This window comes from Triticum aestivum, chromosome 3B (genome assembly GCF_018294505.1).
Source record: "Triticum aestivum cultivar Chinese Spring chromosome 3B, IWGSC CS RefSeq v2.1, whole genome shotgun sequence".
Lineage (NCBI taxonomy): Eukaryota > Viridiplantae > Streptophyta > Magnoliopsida > Poales > Poaceae > Triticum > Triticum aestivum.
This window is the reverse complement of record NC_057801.1, coordinates 517516794-517533193: the sequence shown is the minus strand read 5'-3', so window position 1 is coordinate 517533193 and position 16400 is coordinate 517516794. Positions and strand designations below refer to the sequence as shown.

The window sequence follows — 16400 nt, the reverse complement described above, 5'->3', positions numbered from 1 at the left end:
GAAATCCATGTTTAAACACATTTTCCTTTCCACTGTTTTGTTTAAATTTTCTAGTAATCTGACTTAACTGAGCAGTGACAGTTCCCTGCTTATGTAAGCACCTCGATGTCCAAACTCTGCCAGTAAGACCCTGTTACTATTGTTGATGACATTTCGGTAGCCACCGATTGACGAGAACTTTGCCTAAATGGTCTGCCTCGTACAACGAGCAAGGAAATGGTTCCCTTCGTCCTCGCCCTTGGTATCGACATTGTTGCCGACATAACTGATAGGCTACCTTCTAACATGTCTTGCCATCATGATCGTGCAAGAGGTCAACGCCCTTTCTACCTTCAACCCACATGGTGGGCCCATAACCCACAACTCCACAGGATCAAAACCTGACTCTCCTGCACCGCCGGTTTCCAAAGTTATTCCTCGCGCATGGCCTCATATGTAATTCACGAGCCACCTTCCTAGTGATCTATTCTGGTAACAAACGCAATACTCAATCTCGTTGCTCTGGACCCCTTACGCACGTTGCTTCAGACATCGAACGATTGCCTATCCGTTTGAAACTTCTCATGGTACCTCCTTACTTTGCTCTCAATATTTCTTCAGTTTCAATTCAAGAGTTACTTTCCGCCACCTTCTCCAATGTTATCGACCAGATAGTCAACCTTGTAGAGGTCCGTTTTCCCGGAATACACCCTTTATTCTTTCATAAGTACGATGGAGTTCCCGAAGAAAGGATGCTGACTTCGTCATGATGACCTGAAGTAGAGAAACGAAGACATCAACATAATGGATCAACTTCTTCGAGAAGAGCAACCAAGACCGAGAACATTCGCTAGAGTTTTGTAACCAGAACCTCCCCCTTACACCTCTTAAATCTCGGGACGAGATTTCTTGTAGTGGAGGAGAATTGTGACGTTCGGATAATTAAGCTACAATAACCCTCTACTAAGGATGCCACATCCCCACGATTACTGTCATTAATCTCGCGTTGATTCAAACCCGATACAAATTCAAATTTAAAATAAAGTCAAATTATTATTTCTTCAAACGGTAAAACAAAAATGTTCGGTGGTTTGCAAATATTCACTAACAATTTTTCATGAAAGAATTTACATTTTTCAATATATCAAATTCCCCCTGGATATTAAAACAGTGTATCAACAACACCTTTTTATCCCATTTAAATATAAACTCAAACTTAATAAATTATTTTGACCCCAAAGTTTTTTTGTGGCAGTGTAAAATAATGCATAGTAATTATATGGCAAGGTTTTACATTTTACAAAAGTATTTTTATGCAAAAGAAAGTACAAAACAGTAGCTAAATAATTAAATAGAATAGAAATTGAAAATAGTAGTAAAAAGAAAAAAAGGACCTAAACTACTGGACCCCCTGGCAGATTTAGCAAAATAGGCCCAGCCCACCCCCGTCTTGATCATTCCCCCCCTCGATCCCCATCGTTCCCCTTCCTCTCTGGACCGAATCAATCTCGTGAGATCCCACGGTGATCGCTGCCCCGTCGTCGTTGTCACGGCCACTGGCGTCTCCGTCGCGCGGGAGGGCGTCTAGGAGCTCCACCAAGCTCGACTTAATCGGTCCCGGGCGTCGCCTCAAGCTGTGGCACTGGGTTGCCGACGCCATCGTCGTCTTCTTCGTGCTCGGCCGCCACGACCTCGCCGTAGATCCGTCACTCCGGTCCACTCCGGCCTCGTCGAGCTCGCCTACGACCTCCGCTGTGAGCGCCTCCCCCCCTCCCCCCCCCCCCCCCCCCCCCCCCCCTTTTTCCGTTCGATTCTGCCGTCGATTGGGTTGTCCCGTGCTCGTCCGCCATGGTCGATTCTTCCTGTAAGCTCAGTTCAGTACGTGCCCACGCCCCCCTGCTTCTGATGTTCCCGTTTCCTTGTTGCGCGCCCCGTCGCTAGTGCCGCCGCTGGCCCCCGTGCGCGCCCACGCCCACGCCCGGCCGTGCCTCCACGCGCGCCCGACTGCGCGTGGCCTCGCCCGCTGCTCGTCCCTGCTGCTTCGATGATGCGATGCTGCTGCTCTTGCCGCTGTGCTGCTGCTACCGCGTTGCTGCTCCTGCCTGTCGCTGCTTACTGCTACTTCTGTTGCTCGCTAGCTGAGGCGATGCGCTACAGATGCTCGTTGCTTAGCTGCGGCTGCTGCCTACTGCAGCTGCTGGCCATGGCCGCCGTGGCCTTGTGCCCGTGCGTGCTAAGTGCTAACCATGGCTAGCCCTGTGTGTGCGTGTGTGTTTTGGGTGTGTATGGCCGGCCCAAATACTAGTTTAGGGACTAATTTAGTTAGTTAGTCTAATTAGTATTACTAGTTAATTAGTCCAATAGTAGATGACATGTGGACCCACTGTAGTTTAAAGAAAAACAAAATTAAAAAAAAACAACTAAGTCAATGACATATGGCCTCCTACACTATTCATATGTTGACTAGTCTACATTTGACTGGGTCAACCGGACCCCACCGGCCCCACTGTCATACACTAAGGGGCTGTTCGGGTTCTCTCCGCTCCAGAACTGCTCTCTCGGAGCGAGCGGAGCAGCCCCAAACGTTGTAACTCCGCAGAGTCAGCGGAGCGGAGCGGAGTCAGCAGTAGCTCAAAATTGTGGAGCGGCAAATGAGCTGATCTGCAGATCCTAGAAACGAGGGAGTTCATGGAATTTACGGATGTATGCCACCGATAAGTGAAACTTACCGGTTCGATAGAGTTTGTTTCTCGCGCTCGTCACGTTTTCAGCCCCGAACGGGCCGGTAGCTTGACCAACCTCCCTTTAGCACGGGCCACAAAACAGATTATTGGGCTTTCAGCCCAACTCACGAAGCGGAGTGGAGCTAGCGAGGCGAACGGTTTTTTTGGCTCACACGATCGATCGAAGAGCTGGAATTCACTTCGAGGAGCGGAGCGCAGGATTTTGTGGAGCCAGCGGACTGCCGAACAGGGCCTAAGGCCAGACTAGCACTAAGTGACAAAAGTATTTTGCTATTTTATATTCGAATTAAAAGAATTATGTAAATTTAGAAAATGAATGAAAAACTTTAAAAAGTAATATAAAATAATCCGTAGCTCGGATCAAAAAACTTTGCACATGAAAGTTGCTTCGAACGACGAGATGAATCCGAATACGCGGCCGGTTCGTCAGCCACACATCCCTAGCATAGCAAACCTGCAACATTTCACCCCGGGTCATCTGTCTGAAAACGCGAAACCCCGGGGATACTTTCCCGGATGTTTCCCCTTTTCGCCAGTATCACCTACTACCACGTTAGGGCACATCGAGCGTCGTTACTTGTCATGTCATGCATCGTCATGCATATGTTTGCATTATATTTGTTGTTTCTTCCCCCTCTTCTCTCGCTAGACACCGAGACCGACGCTGCTGCTATCCAGTACGACTACGGAGTTGACGACCCCTCCTTCTTGCCAGAGCAACTAGGCAAGCCCCCCCTCCTTGATCACCAGATATTGCCTATTCTTCTCTTTACTGCTTGCATTAGAGTAGTGTAGCATGTTACTGTTCGGTTAATCCTATCCTGTTGCATAGCTTGTCATTGTTGCTACATCTGTTGATACCTTACCTACAATCCTAAATGCTTAGTATACGATGCTAGTTTATCATCTATGGCCCTACATTCTTGTCCGTCTGCCTTGCTATATTATTGGGCTGTGATCACTTGGGAGGTGAGCACGGGTATATACTATACATACATACATACATAATATTCAGATGGTGACTAAAGTCGGGTCGGCTCGTTGAGTACCCGCAAGTGATTCTGATGTGGGGGCTGGAAGGACAGGTGGCTCCATCTCGGTAGAGGTGGGCCTTGGTTCCCGATGTCCCTTGACTGTTACTTTGTGGCGGAGCGACAGGGCAGGTTGAGACCACCTAGGCGAGAGGTGGGCCTGGCCCTGGTCGGCGTCCGTGGTTACTTCAAAATAACACGCTTAACGAGATCTTGGTATTTGATCCGAGTTTGGCCACTGGCCTATACGCACTAACCAAATACGCGGGAACACTTATGGGCACTCGACGTCGTGGTATCCGTCGAAGCCTTCTTTACATCAGCGATTGAGCGGCGCGCGCCGGGTTGGACCGCGTAACGCAACTTCCTTTGTAATGGAGGTTGCTAGGTCTGCTCACCGGCCGCGTACGCAACATGAAGGTGTGCAATGGGCGATGGGCCCAGACCCCTGCGCGCATAGGATTTAGACCGGCGTGCTGACCTCTCTGTTGTGCTTAGGTAGGGCGGCGACGTGTTGATCTTCTGAGGCCGGGCATGACCCAGGAAAGTGTGTCCGGCCAGAGGGATCGAGCGTGTTGGGAAATATGGTGCACCCCTGCAGGGAAGTTTATCTATTCGAATAGTTGTGTCTTTCGGTAAAAGGACGACCCGAAGTTGTTCCTTGATCTTATGACAACTAGAACTGGATACTTAATAAAACACACCCAGACAAGTTCCAGAGACAACTCGGTGATCGCTTTCCCACAGGGCGACAAGGGGAGGATTACCGGGTAGGATTATGCTATGCCATGATACTTGGAGGACTTCAATCTACTATCTTCTACATGCTGCAAGATGGAAGCTGCTAGAAGCGTAGTCTTCGATAGGACTAGCTATCCCCCTCTTATTCTGGCATTCTGCAGTTCAGTCCACCGATATTGCCCCTTTACACAGATACCCATGCATTTGTAGTGTAGATCCTTGCTTGCGAGTACTTTGGATGAGTACTCACGGTTGCTCTGCTCCCTCCTTTCCCCCTTTTCCTCTTCTTCCCGGACGTCGCAACTAGATGGTGGAGCCTAGGAGCCCGACACCACTATCGATGACGGCCCCTGCTACACCGACGGTGCCTACTACTACGTGAAGGCCGCTGGCGACGACCAGGAGTAGTTTAGGAGGATCCCAGGAAGGAGGTCTGCGCCTCTTTCGATCTGTATCTCAGTTTGTGCTAGCCATCTTATGGCAACTTGTTTGACTTATGTCTGTACTCAGATATTGTTGATTTCGTTGACTCGTTTATGTTCGAGCACTTGTATTCGAGCCCTCGAGGCCCCTGGTTAGTAATATGATGCTTGTATGACTTATTTTACTTTTAGAGTTGTGTTGTGATATCTTCCCGTGAGTCCCTGATCTTGATCATACACATTTGCGTGCATGATTAGTGTACGATTGAATCAGGGGTGTCACAGGCCCGCCAGAGCGCACAAGATGCCCGAGCTGAAGCCCAGAGTGCCCTCCAAGAATTCCAGGCGGCCAAGAAGATTGCAGTGGGTAAGGTTTTTATTATGCAAAGCAAGTATGTCAAAACGTTCCTTTTGGTGACCCGAATTTTGAGTTCTCCAGGAGGGTTTGCGGATCTGCCACGCAGCATATCAGATGCTGCGAAGTTCTATCGAGCCAAAGAAAGGAGCTCTACGGAGAAGATGGTCTGGTCTCAATACCTTGGACCAGAACATCCGGTGCCCTTTAGCGACCAGCTGAAACAGATGGTCGAGCTACACAAGGCGGCCGAACTGGCCGTGAAACACTTAATAATTCGGCTATGGCATGCCGAGCCCATGCCTAGTAGCTACTTCGGACTCGTGAAGCGTCTTGTCAGTGCCTGCCCGCGACTTGCAGTCATAAAGTGGTCGGTTTGCATTGAAGGTACGCGGATGGCTTTTGCCTGCGCTAACATGCATTGGGCGAAGATGGACGCCACGAAGCTGATGACCGAGGGGCCACCTGAGGGCAAGGAGCACCGCCGACCCGAGCTGTACTATGAAAGTGTCCTGGAAGGATCCCCACTTGTGGCGGAGCAATGTGGCAAGGATATCATTTTCTCATAAAAGCATTTATTTAATCTTGTCCTGTAATGTGAAACAAGATCTTTATGTGATATAATGCTTGTTGATTTAAAATTTTACCTCTTGTGCGGCCGTTTATGAAATTTGAGAGTTGGCCAGTCGTCGGCTTCTACCCCCACGTAGATAGTACGTGGGTGCTCGGGATAAATCTAAACACTCTTTATCCAAAAAGATTATCCTTTAAGGAGGTGTTTAGCGCAACGAACAAGGCAATCGGACTATACAACTTTATCACCCTCACTTACCCATAGGAGTTCTACAATTTTTAAATTTTGGCATAGCACCTGGTATTCGGAAGGCTGAAGTTGGGGCGCTATACACGCCTAACCTGATAAAAACCGATTCCTCGCATAAAGCGGAATTTTTTTTCTAAGGATTTGGAAACCTCTCGAACAGCTGACCAGCTCTCGCCGCATCATGAAATTCGGTTTTTGGCTTTCTCTACTGAGGTGCTCATCCGAAAGAACCGAGACACAATCGCAGTAGTTCTCCCTTTACTACCCTAGCCGATATAATGGAATGTAAGGTAGTAAGAACAGGAGCCGGGCAACCCAACTATTGACCAAAGACATGATTCAGAGCCGATGCATATAATGCCATAAGTTTGGGGTGCCGAACTATACTATAAGAGTGTTCGGACTTTCTTGCCGTGTTATGGGGTACACTGAAGCCCCTGGCGAATTAAGGCATACCAGAATGTGTCGTGGTTCTAAGTCTGACAGTAGTGTAGGGGGGGTACTAAGGAGAGGCAAGGTCCTAGATATGGAGTAGTTGTGCACACAAGTGTTTTACGAGTTCAGGCCCTTCTCGGAGGAAGTAACAACCCTACGTCTCGGTGCCCGAAGGCGGTCGACTGGATTATATGTGTGAGAGTTACAGGGGTGCGAACCCTTCTGCCAGTGGAGGGGGGTGGCTTATATAAAGGATGCCAAGACCCCAGCCAGCCCACGTAGCGGAGGGTTTAAAGTACATTAAGGTCAGGCGTTACTGGTAACGCCTTACATAAAGTGTCATCACGACCATAAAGACTACTTAATTATAGACCGTTTGGACACAGAGTAGATCTTAAACTCCTGGTGGTCAAGTGAGTCTTCACGGTCGAGTGTCTTCATGTTCGTCGAGTGTCTTCCAGTCCGTCGAGTGGAGTCCCTCTTGGTCGACTGGAAGACGGCTTCTTCTAAAGATGTCCTCGGGGAGGGTACCTTGGACAGGTCCATGACCCTACCCTAGGTACATGACTTCATCATTAGCCCCCGAATGGATCGAGGTTTGAGTGAGGAAGGAGTTGGCAATCTTTCCGACCTGTTTCCTGGTGTTGTAAATGCGTTTCGCTCTGGATCAATGACTTTCAAGTGAGGATGTCAACTTTCTTTCAGTCGCCTTGATCCATTCTTTATATCTGTCGAGTGAACTTCATGAACTTGGAGATTTCCGAGCGACGGATCGCAGGAGATCTTCCGTCTGACAAGTTGTCCTGCGGTTAGCGGATTTAATGGGATCCGAATTTTGGGAAGCGCGCGAAGCGGGGAAGACCGCGGTACTAGATGGGATAAGGCAGAGACGCCTCGATTCCCGCACTGCCTTTTTCGCCACGTATCGGTCGCGCGACTGTTTCGGGATTTGACAGGATTGCCTGGGCCTACCTGTCAGCCACTCGGAAGCGACTCCATATAAGGAACCGGGCGGAGGTTTCTGAACAGTGCCCCCTCATTTTCCCCTCCCTCGTCTCCAGATTCATCCGCTGCGCTCGCCAACTGCTCAGCGCCGCTGCTCCGTTCCAGCCTCGTCGGCGACAATGGTGAAGGAGAGGGCGGCGGCTTTGGAGCGGGCGAAGAAGGCGACGACGAAGGCGAAGGGAAGAGCGCCCAGTCGGGGCGGATCCTCGTCGCGGTCCGGCCTGCCGCAAGGCTGGATCCAGCGAGATTGGATCCGCTCGACCATCACGCAGAAGGATCTCGACGACCTGACCAACGAGGGACTGATCCCCCATGGGTCAGCGAGGCTTCCGGGGAAGGAGTGGCAGCCGCAACCTCAGGAGGGTGAGTGCGTCCTCCTAGCCACCCATGTAGATCGCGGTTTCTCTCTGCCACTGAACCTTTTCTTCCGGGGGTTTCTAAACTTTTTTGGTGCACAACTCCACCACTTCACGCCCAACTCCATTGCCTACCTTGCTGCTTTCATATCTTTGTGTGAAAACTTCCTGGGTTGCCGGCCGCACTGGGGCCTCTTCAAACACATTTTCACCTGCCGCTCCCAGACGGTGAAAAAGGCTAGCCCGAATGACGAGAGAACCCAAGTTATTCAGATGTGCGGGGGCCTCGGGGTTCAGATGAGGAGCAAGAGTGCCTTTCCAGCCATGACCCTTCCCGAGTCAGTTCGAGGGTGGCAGTCAACCTGGTTTTACTGCCAAGACCAGTCGACGCCAGGACAGTCGACTGGTCTCCCTCCGTTCTCCATGGACCGAGTGAACAAGCCATCTTCTCTGAAGGTGCTCCCGGAGGAGAAGGCTTAGGTTAGGATGCTGATGGAGCGTGTGGTCCAGCTCATTCGCGACGGAGTGACAGGCATGGATCTTCTAGAGGTCTTCCTTCGACGGCACATTCAGCCACTTCAGTATCGGGGGCATCCAATGTGGCTGTACTCTGGTCCTGAAGACACCTCTCGGGTCCACCCGGAGGAGGTCGATGATGTCACTCTGGAGAGGTGGATGACCTCCATCACAGGGAACAGGGACAACCCTCATGGAGCCAGGAGGATCCCGCCACTCGACCAGTCCTACGAGCCGGACAAGGTTTGACCACATTCTTCCGACTGTACCTCTTGTTTTCTTCATTCCGTTTTGTTGCAATCTGGTCGACTGAAAATTCGTTTGTTGCCTTCCAGATCACTACCGAGATGTACTCGATGCCCAACGGGGCGCATGAACAGACTGAAGAAGAAGAAGGAAGCGGAGGCGAAAGCCAGGAGGAGTGGGAGTCGGACGGCGACGAGGGTGATGAAGATGCTGGTTCTGAAGAGGAAGAGGAGGAGGCAGTCGAGCCTCCTCGCACTGAAAGACGGTCCAAGCTCGCCCACGACCCTGCAGTCGAGCATGACAAGGGAGTCGTGCCTGCTGGGCAATCGACGAAATGCCCTCGAACGACTTCTCTGGTGCCGACTGAGAAAGCGTCGAAGCAACCCCGAGCGGCACCGACAAAACCGGCGAAGGCCTTACCGAAGATGAGGATGGAGATTCCGACTGTTTCTGGGTAATAGCATAACTCATGTTTTCCTTTTATCATGGGTATATTCTAGGTCGACCCGATCGTTGACCGACTGGTTTCTGAAATCGCAGTGCTGCTACTTCTGAGACTTCAACCAGGCATGAGGATCAAGAGATGGAGGATGCTGCTACTTCTCATCCTGGTATGATCTGTGCAGTTTCACTTTCGGTCGATTAGATCTTCATTTTTGACTTTGAACTTTTTCTGCAGCTCCACCTAGTGTTATCATTGATCTCCCTGACGATGAAGATGAAGCGCCACTGAGGCCAAGGAGGAGCAGGAAGTCGACTGCTGGCAAGACTGCTCAGGTTGCGTCAGCACCTGAACCATTGGTTCCGGAGGGGAGCAATGTTGCTCGAGCTACTGTGTCCTTTGTGGATTCGTTGACAAGTGCCCGTCCTCCATCGTCGAGTGCTGATCCACCTTCTCTCTTCTCTACATACCACATCCCGGAGGACCAAGCAGGCGCTACCAAGGAAGCCATACGCTAAGCGGGGATCATGTTGGAGCAGGTGAAGGCGATCCGAGCCGCCAGCCAAGCCGCTTACGACGCGAGTTCAGCTCTTCAGAGCAATGTCCAGGTTAGTTGAACACCGACTGAAAATCTTAGTGTTTGTCATGCACCCACTGGGTGTGTCGATTGGAATGTCTGTATTAGTGGGGGCACGCTGAGTGCACCCACTAGGTGTAGTCTCCGAGACTACGGTGGACTGCTGGCAGTCGACTGTAGTCTTTATGTCTTGAACTTCTTCTTGTGTTTTTTTTCTTGCTTCGCTCGAGCTGGTCAGATGGAATCATAGAACCAGTGGGGGCACTCTGAGTGCACCCACTGGGTGTAGTCCCCGAGACCGTGGTCGACTGCTGGTAGTCGGCTATGGTCTGAAGAATTATCTGTTTTTTTGTGTCTAACTGCTGACAGTTAGCTGTTTCCGGTCGACTGATCGATCCGAGCCGGTAGAACCAGTGGGGGCACTCTGAGTGCACCCGCTGGGTGTAGTCCCCGAGACTACAGTTGAGTATTTTGATTTGGCTGTAGTCTTAGAAGTGCTACGATTTTTCTCTTAGTCACTCGGAAGTGATCTATCTTTGATGTCTGTCGACTGATCTTTGGCAGAAATCTTGTTACCTTGTTTCTCGTTATACTGAGTTGGAGAACAAGCATATCCAGCTTGAACTTGATCTGAAGCTTGCCCAGGAGAACTTCACGAAGTCGAAGGAGGAGGCAAAAGGTATGTTTGGTGAGAATCTTGACGACTGTCCTTATTTTTGTCCATTTTTCAGTCTGATCTCACTGTCGTTTTGCAGATAAACTGAAGGATGCTCTGAAGAAGAAGGACCTTGACCTTGCCGAGGCGCAGAAAGCGGCTTCGGACAAGACAAAGCTTGCCGAAGATAAGTTGACTTCGATAAGCAAACTTGAAGAGGAGAATGCCACTCTGAAAGCTGCACTTGACGCGGCCAACAAGGAGGTCACCCAACAGAAGCGTGAGAAGATAGCCCTGAGTGACAAAGCTAGCGAACTGGCGGGACAAAAGAACGACTTGGAGGCTTATCTGGGAGGGCTCGCCAAGAAGTTATTCCTCATGCTCGAAGGTAACCCCTTATGTCCGACTGGTGATTACTGACTTGCTGTAGGAACATTAGCTTATCCTTGAATCGTGTCCACAGAATTCTGCCAAAACTTTGAAGAGGAGACTAGTCGAGTGGAAACTGGCTTGGATCCCATCAACTCTCCAATGAAAGATGAAGCCGCTATGAACGTGCTCCGCCTCGAGTCTCGTGTTGCTGCAGTGGTCGACTACCTTGCAAGACTGAAGGCTGCAACATCGCGCATCGACACATCACTCTGGCCAGAAGAAACACTTCAGAACGACCTCGAGTCTCTGATGACTCGACTGAACGAAGTTCCAAGTCGAGTGCAAGAATGGAAGAAGTCTTCTACCAGGTGTGGTGCCGATGTTGCACTGTCCTTAGTCCGCGCCCACTTCAAGGAAGCGAGAGAAGACAAGCTGGTGTCTCTCAAGGTGGCCAATACCAGGAAGCATGACTTCCGTTCTTTCATGGAGACCTTCATTGCTGCTGCCACTCGGATCGCAGACGGGATCGACCTGGACGAGTTTGTTGCGCCTTCCAGCCCTGCGCAGGAGGGGTAAATTTTTTTTTCGCTTGATGTCTTAAATTTGCCTCGGAATACCGAGTGGTCTTGTAACCGATAAACTTTAACAGGCTTGGTGCCTGAGCACTTCCGGATCTGTTAGGGCGTTATCCGAACTTGGTCTTACCGTTGAATATGTTTGCATGTCCTTCACTCGGCATATATTTTAGAACTGGTGATGTACTCTTGCAGGTTGGAGTTCAGGTTGCAGTCGACCTGCATCTTGTATTTGTGGAGAAGCTCAGGAGGAGAAAGTATCAGTCGACCTGCGCTTCCGCAGCTAAATTCTCGAGTGGGAGGTCTGCTCTCCACTTGGTAGGATTTTTGATACTTAGGCGAGCACTGGGCTGCAGCTAAGCCCCCGAGTGGGAGGTCTGCTCTCCACTCGGTAGGATTTTAAATACTTAGGCGAGCACTGGGCTGCAGCTAAGCCCTCGAGTGGGACGTCTGCTCTCCACTCGGCAGGATTTTAAAACACTTAGGCGAGCACTGGGTTGCAGCTAAGCCTCCGAGTGGGAGGTCTGCTCTCCACTCGGTAGGATTTTAAAACACTTAGGCGAGCACTGGGCTGCAGCTAAGCCCCCGAGTGGGAGGTCTGCTCTCCACTCGGTAGGATTTTAAACACTTAGGCGAGCATTGAGCTGCAGCTAAGCCCCCGAGTGGGAGGTCTGCTCTCCACTCGGTAGGATTTTAAAACACTTAGGCGAGCACTGGGCTGCAGCTAAGCCCCCGAGTGGGAGACAGGTTCACCACTCGGTAGGATTTTTATTGTTTCTCATTGTATTTGTGTCGTAGCTCGAAGGAGAAGGTAGCAGTCGACCTGCACCTTGTCGTCCTTGCGGATCGGAATGAATTTCATACTTAGGCGAGTGCTGGACTATAGCTAAGCCCCCGAGTGGGAGGTCTGTTCTCCACTCGGTAGGATTTTTAAACACTTAGGCGAGTACTGGACTGCAGCTAAGCCCCCGAGTGGGAGGTCTGCTCTCCACTCGGTAGGATTTTAAACACTTAGGCGAGCGCTGGGCTGCAGCTAAGCCTCCGAGTGGAAGGCTGGCTTACCACTCGGTAGGATTTTAAAACACTTAGGCGAGCACTGAGCTACAGCTAAGCCCCCGAGTGGAAGGCTGGCTTACCACTCGGTAGGATTTTATTTAAACTTAGGCGAAACGGATTCGCAGCTAAGCCTCCGAGTGGAAGGCTGGCTTACCACTCAGTAGGATTTTTTACAAATTTAGGCGAAACGGATTCGCAGCTAAGCCACCCGCTAGGGGATTGCTTTATGCGGACAAAAGTAATAACAATCACTGGGAAAATTATAACACTCTTGCTTTTGATAAATAAATTATAGAAGTACTTTTATTACAACTCATCCGAGTGGATTCTTAAGTATAGAAGGGGCAGAGCAGATCCGCATTCCAGGCTCGTGACTCGTCAATCTGGCGATCGATGTTGTAAAGGCGGTATGCTCCATTGTGGAGAACTTTGGTAACAATGAAGGGGCCTTCCCAAGTAGGGGCGAGTTTGTGCGGCTTCTGTTGGTCGACTCGGAGGACCAAGTCTCCTTCTTGGAAGGCTCGGCTCTTCACGTTTCTGGCGTAGAATCGACGCAAGTCTTGCTGATAGATGGTCGATCGGATCATGGCCATCTCTCTTTCCTCTTCTAGGAGGTCGACTGCATCCTGCCGGGCTAGTTCTGCTTCGGCTTCAGAGTAGAGCTCGACTCGCGGCGCATTGTGAAGCAGGTCGCTCGGCAGAACCACTTCAGCTCCGTAGACCAGAAAGAACGGAGTCCTCCCGGTCGACCGATTTGGAGTAGTCCTCAATCCCCAAAGAACTGATGGAAGTTCGTCGACCCACACGCCTGCTGCGTGCTTGAGGTCGCGCATCAACCGAGGTTTCAGTCCTTTGAGAATCAGGTCGTTTGCTCTTTCTGCTTGTCCATTCGACTGAGGGTGGGCGACTGAAGCGTAGTCGACTCGTGTGCCTTGGGAAGTGCAGAAAGCTTTGAATTGATCGGAGTCGAAGTTTGACCCATTATCGGTGATGATACTATGTGGAACTCCATATCTGAATATTAATTCTCGGATGAAGCTGATGGCAGTGCCTGCATCAAGATTTTTAATGGGCTTGGCCTCGATCCACTTGGTGAACTTGTCGACTGCCACCAGTACATGGGTGAAGCCGCTCCTGCCAGTTCTCAGCGGTCCAACCATATCTAAACCCCAAACAGCGAAAGGCCAGACGATCGGGATGGTCTTCAAGGCTGAGGAGGGTTTGTGTGACATGTTGGAGTAGAACTGACATCCTTCACACTTGTCGACTATCTCTTTCGCCATTTCATTTGCTCTGGGCCAGTAAAAACCCGCTCGGTATGCTTAGCCACGATGGTCTGAGAGGACGCATGATGACCACAGGTTCCCGAGTGGATGTCGTTGAGAATCATTCGACCTTCTTCCGGTGTTATGCATTTCTGGCTGACTCCAGTCGTACTTTCTCTGTACAACTGTCCCCTCATGACAGTAAAGGCTTTGGATCAGCGGACGATCTCCCGAGCCTCTTCTTATTCTCTGGGAGCTCTTTCCTCAGAATATAGGCGATATAGGGCACTGTCTAGTCGGGAGTGATGACCAGAACTTCCATGATTAAGTTGACCACAGTTGGGACCTCGACTTCAGTCGGATCTGTGGCGCTTTTTGGCTGCGGGGCTTCCTCAGTGAAAGGATCTTCTTGAACTGACGGTGTGTGAACATGCTCCAAAAACACGCCACTCAGGATGGCTTCTCTTTTGGAACCTATCTTCGCCAAGTCATCAGCTGCTTGATTTTTCAGTCGGGGAACGTGATGGAGCTCTAATCCCTCAAATTTCTTCTCCAGCTTTTTGACTGCATTGCAGTAACCAGTCATGGCTGGGCTTCTGACGTCCCACTCCTTCATCACTTGGTTAACTACTAAATCCGAGTCACCGTAGACCATGAGGCGACGGACGCTGAGTGAAATGGCCATAAGCAACCCATACAAGAGCGCTTCGTATTTAGCCTCATTGTTGGAGGAGTCAAAGTGAATCTGGAGTACATATCTGAGCTTATCTCCTCGGGGGGACACCAACACTACCCCGGCACCGGAACCATTCAGCATTTTAGAGCCATCAAAGAACATAGTCTAGTGTTCCGAGTGAACTTGGGTCGGTAACTGCTGTTCAGTCCACTCGGCGAGGAAATCTGCTATTGCTTGGGACTTGATAGCTTTCTTTGCCTCAAATCTGATATCCAGGGGAAGGAGTTCAATCGCCCATTTTGCCACTCGACCAGTTGCATCTCTGTTGTGTAGAATCTCTGATAAGGGGGCGTCGCTGACGACTGTGATGATATGGTCAGAGAAGTAGTGAGCAACTTTCTTCGTGGTCATATAAATCCCATATACAAGCTTCTGATAATGAGGGTATCTTTGCTTTGATGGGGTTAGGACTTCAGAAATGTAATACATTGGGCGCTGAACTTTGAAGGCTTTCCCTTCTTCTTCCCGCTCGACCGTAAGTACAGTACTGACGACTTGTCCTGTGGCTGCAATGTAAAGCACCAAAGGCTCTTTGCTGATCGGGGCAGCAAGCATCGGCTGGGTGGACAACAGGGTTTTTAACTCTGCAAATGCTGCGTCAGCTTCAGGAGTCCACTTGAACTTGTCTGACTTCTTCATCAGTCGGTAAAGAGGCAATGCGTTCTCACCGAGACGAGAGATGAATCGACTAAAAGCGGCCAAGCAACCAGTAAGCTTCTGAACATCGTGCACACGCACAGGTCATTTCATTCGGAGTATAGTGCCCACTTTCTCTGGGTTTGCATCGATTCCTCGTTCGGAAACGAGAAAACCGAGTAACTTTCCACCAGCAACTCCGAATGTGCATTTGGATGGGTTAAGCTTGATATCATACCTCCTGAGGTTGGCAAACGTTTTAGCGAGGTCAGTCAGCAGGTCAGAACCTTTCCGTGACTTGACCACAATGTCATCCATGTATGCTTCCACATTCCGACTGATCTGAGTGAGCAAACACTTCTGAATCATCCTCATGAACGTGGCTCCAGCATTCTTGAGGCCGAATGGCATGGTGACATAACAGAAGCACCCGAATGGGGTGATGAAAGCTGTTTTAATCTCATCGGGTCCAAACAGACGGATCTAATGGTACCCGGAATAAGCGTCCAGGAAAGACAGTCGCTCACATCCCGCAGTCGAGTCGACTATTTGGTCGATGCGGGGAAGAGGAAAATGATCTTTCGGGCAGGCCCGATTGATATGTTTAAAGTCAATGCACATGCGAAGTGACTTGTCCTTTTTGGGAACCATGTCAACATTGGCGAGCCACTCGGAGTGGTAGATTTCTCGGATAAACTCTGCTGCTAGGAGCCGAGCCACCTCTTCGCCAATGGCCTTCCTTTTCTGGACGACTGACCGTCGCAGATGTTCCTTCACAGGTTTTGCCTTTGAATCGACTCGCAGACAATGCTCAGCCAGTCCCCTGGATACACCCGGCATGTCAGAAGGTTTCCATGCAAAGATGTCCCAGTTCTCACGGAGGAACTGGATGAGCGCTTCTTCCTATTTGGGGTCGAGTGTTGTGGAGATATGAGCCAGAGCAGCGTTGGGGTCGGTCGGGTGGATATGAACTGGTTTTGTCTCACCGGACGACTGGAACGCTGATTCCGTGGCAGGCTTCTTCGCTCGCAACAAATCACTCGGGTCTGCATTCCTCTGATGTTCCTGCCACTCTTCTGCCACCATCTGAGCATCGGTGATCTTCAAGCCTTTCTGGAAGCACTCTTCTGCCTTCTTGCGATTACCAGTGATAGTTATCATGCCTTTAGGGCCTGGCATCTTCAATTTGAGGTACACGTAACATGGCCGAGCCATAAAACGTGCATAAGCAGGCCTGCCCAAAATAGCATGGTAGGCACTCTGTAAATCTACAACCTCAAATGTCAGCTTCTCTTTGCGGAAGTTCTTGGAATCGCCAAAAACCACATCAAGAGCAATCTGGCCGAGTGAAGCGGCTTTCTTGCCAGGAATGACTCCATAGAAACTCATATTACTCGTGCTGAGCCTGGACATCGGAATGCCCATCCCCTCCA

At 50.3% G+C, this 16400-nt stretch overlaps 1 protein-coding gene across 1 annotated transcript; it reads left to right on the top strand.

The window, feature by feature from the left end:
* The first annotated feature begins 216 nt into the window (after positions 1-216).
* On the top strand, positions 217-5949 carry LOC123067568 (uncharacterized). Its single transcript, XM_044490309.1, has 4 exons — positions 217-241; positions 1495-1733; positions 5176-5284; positions 5357-5949. The coding sequence occupies exons 1-4, from the start codon at positions 217-219 to the stop codon at positions 5839-5841; spliced, it is 858 nt and encodes a 285-aa protein (XP_044346244.1). The 3' UTR covers positions 5842-5949.
* Positions 5950-16400: the final 10451 nt, after the last annotated feature.

Bases quoted from the DNA above. Each gene is read 5' to 3' on its own strand.
- LOC123067568 (XM_044490309.1), top strand. From the start codon at position 217: ATGGTTCCCTTCGTCCTCGCCCTTG. The intron at 242-1,494 runs GTATCGACATTG...CAATCTCGTGAG, and splicing joins TCCCTTCGTCCTCGCCCTTG to ATCCCACGGTGATCGCTGCC. The intron at 1,734-5,175 runs GTGAGCGCCTCC...GTGCATGATTAG, and splicing joins GCTCGCCTACGACCTCCGCT to TGTACGATTGAATCAGGGGT.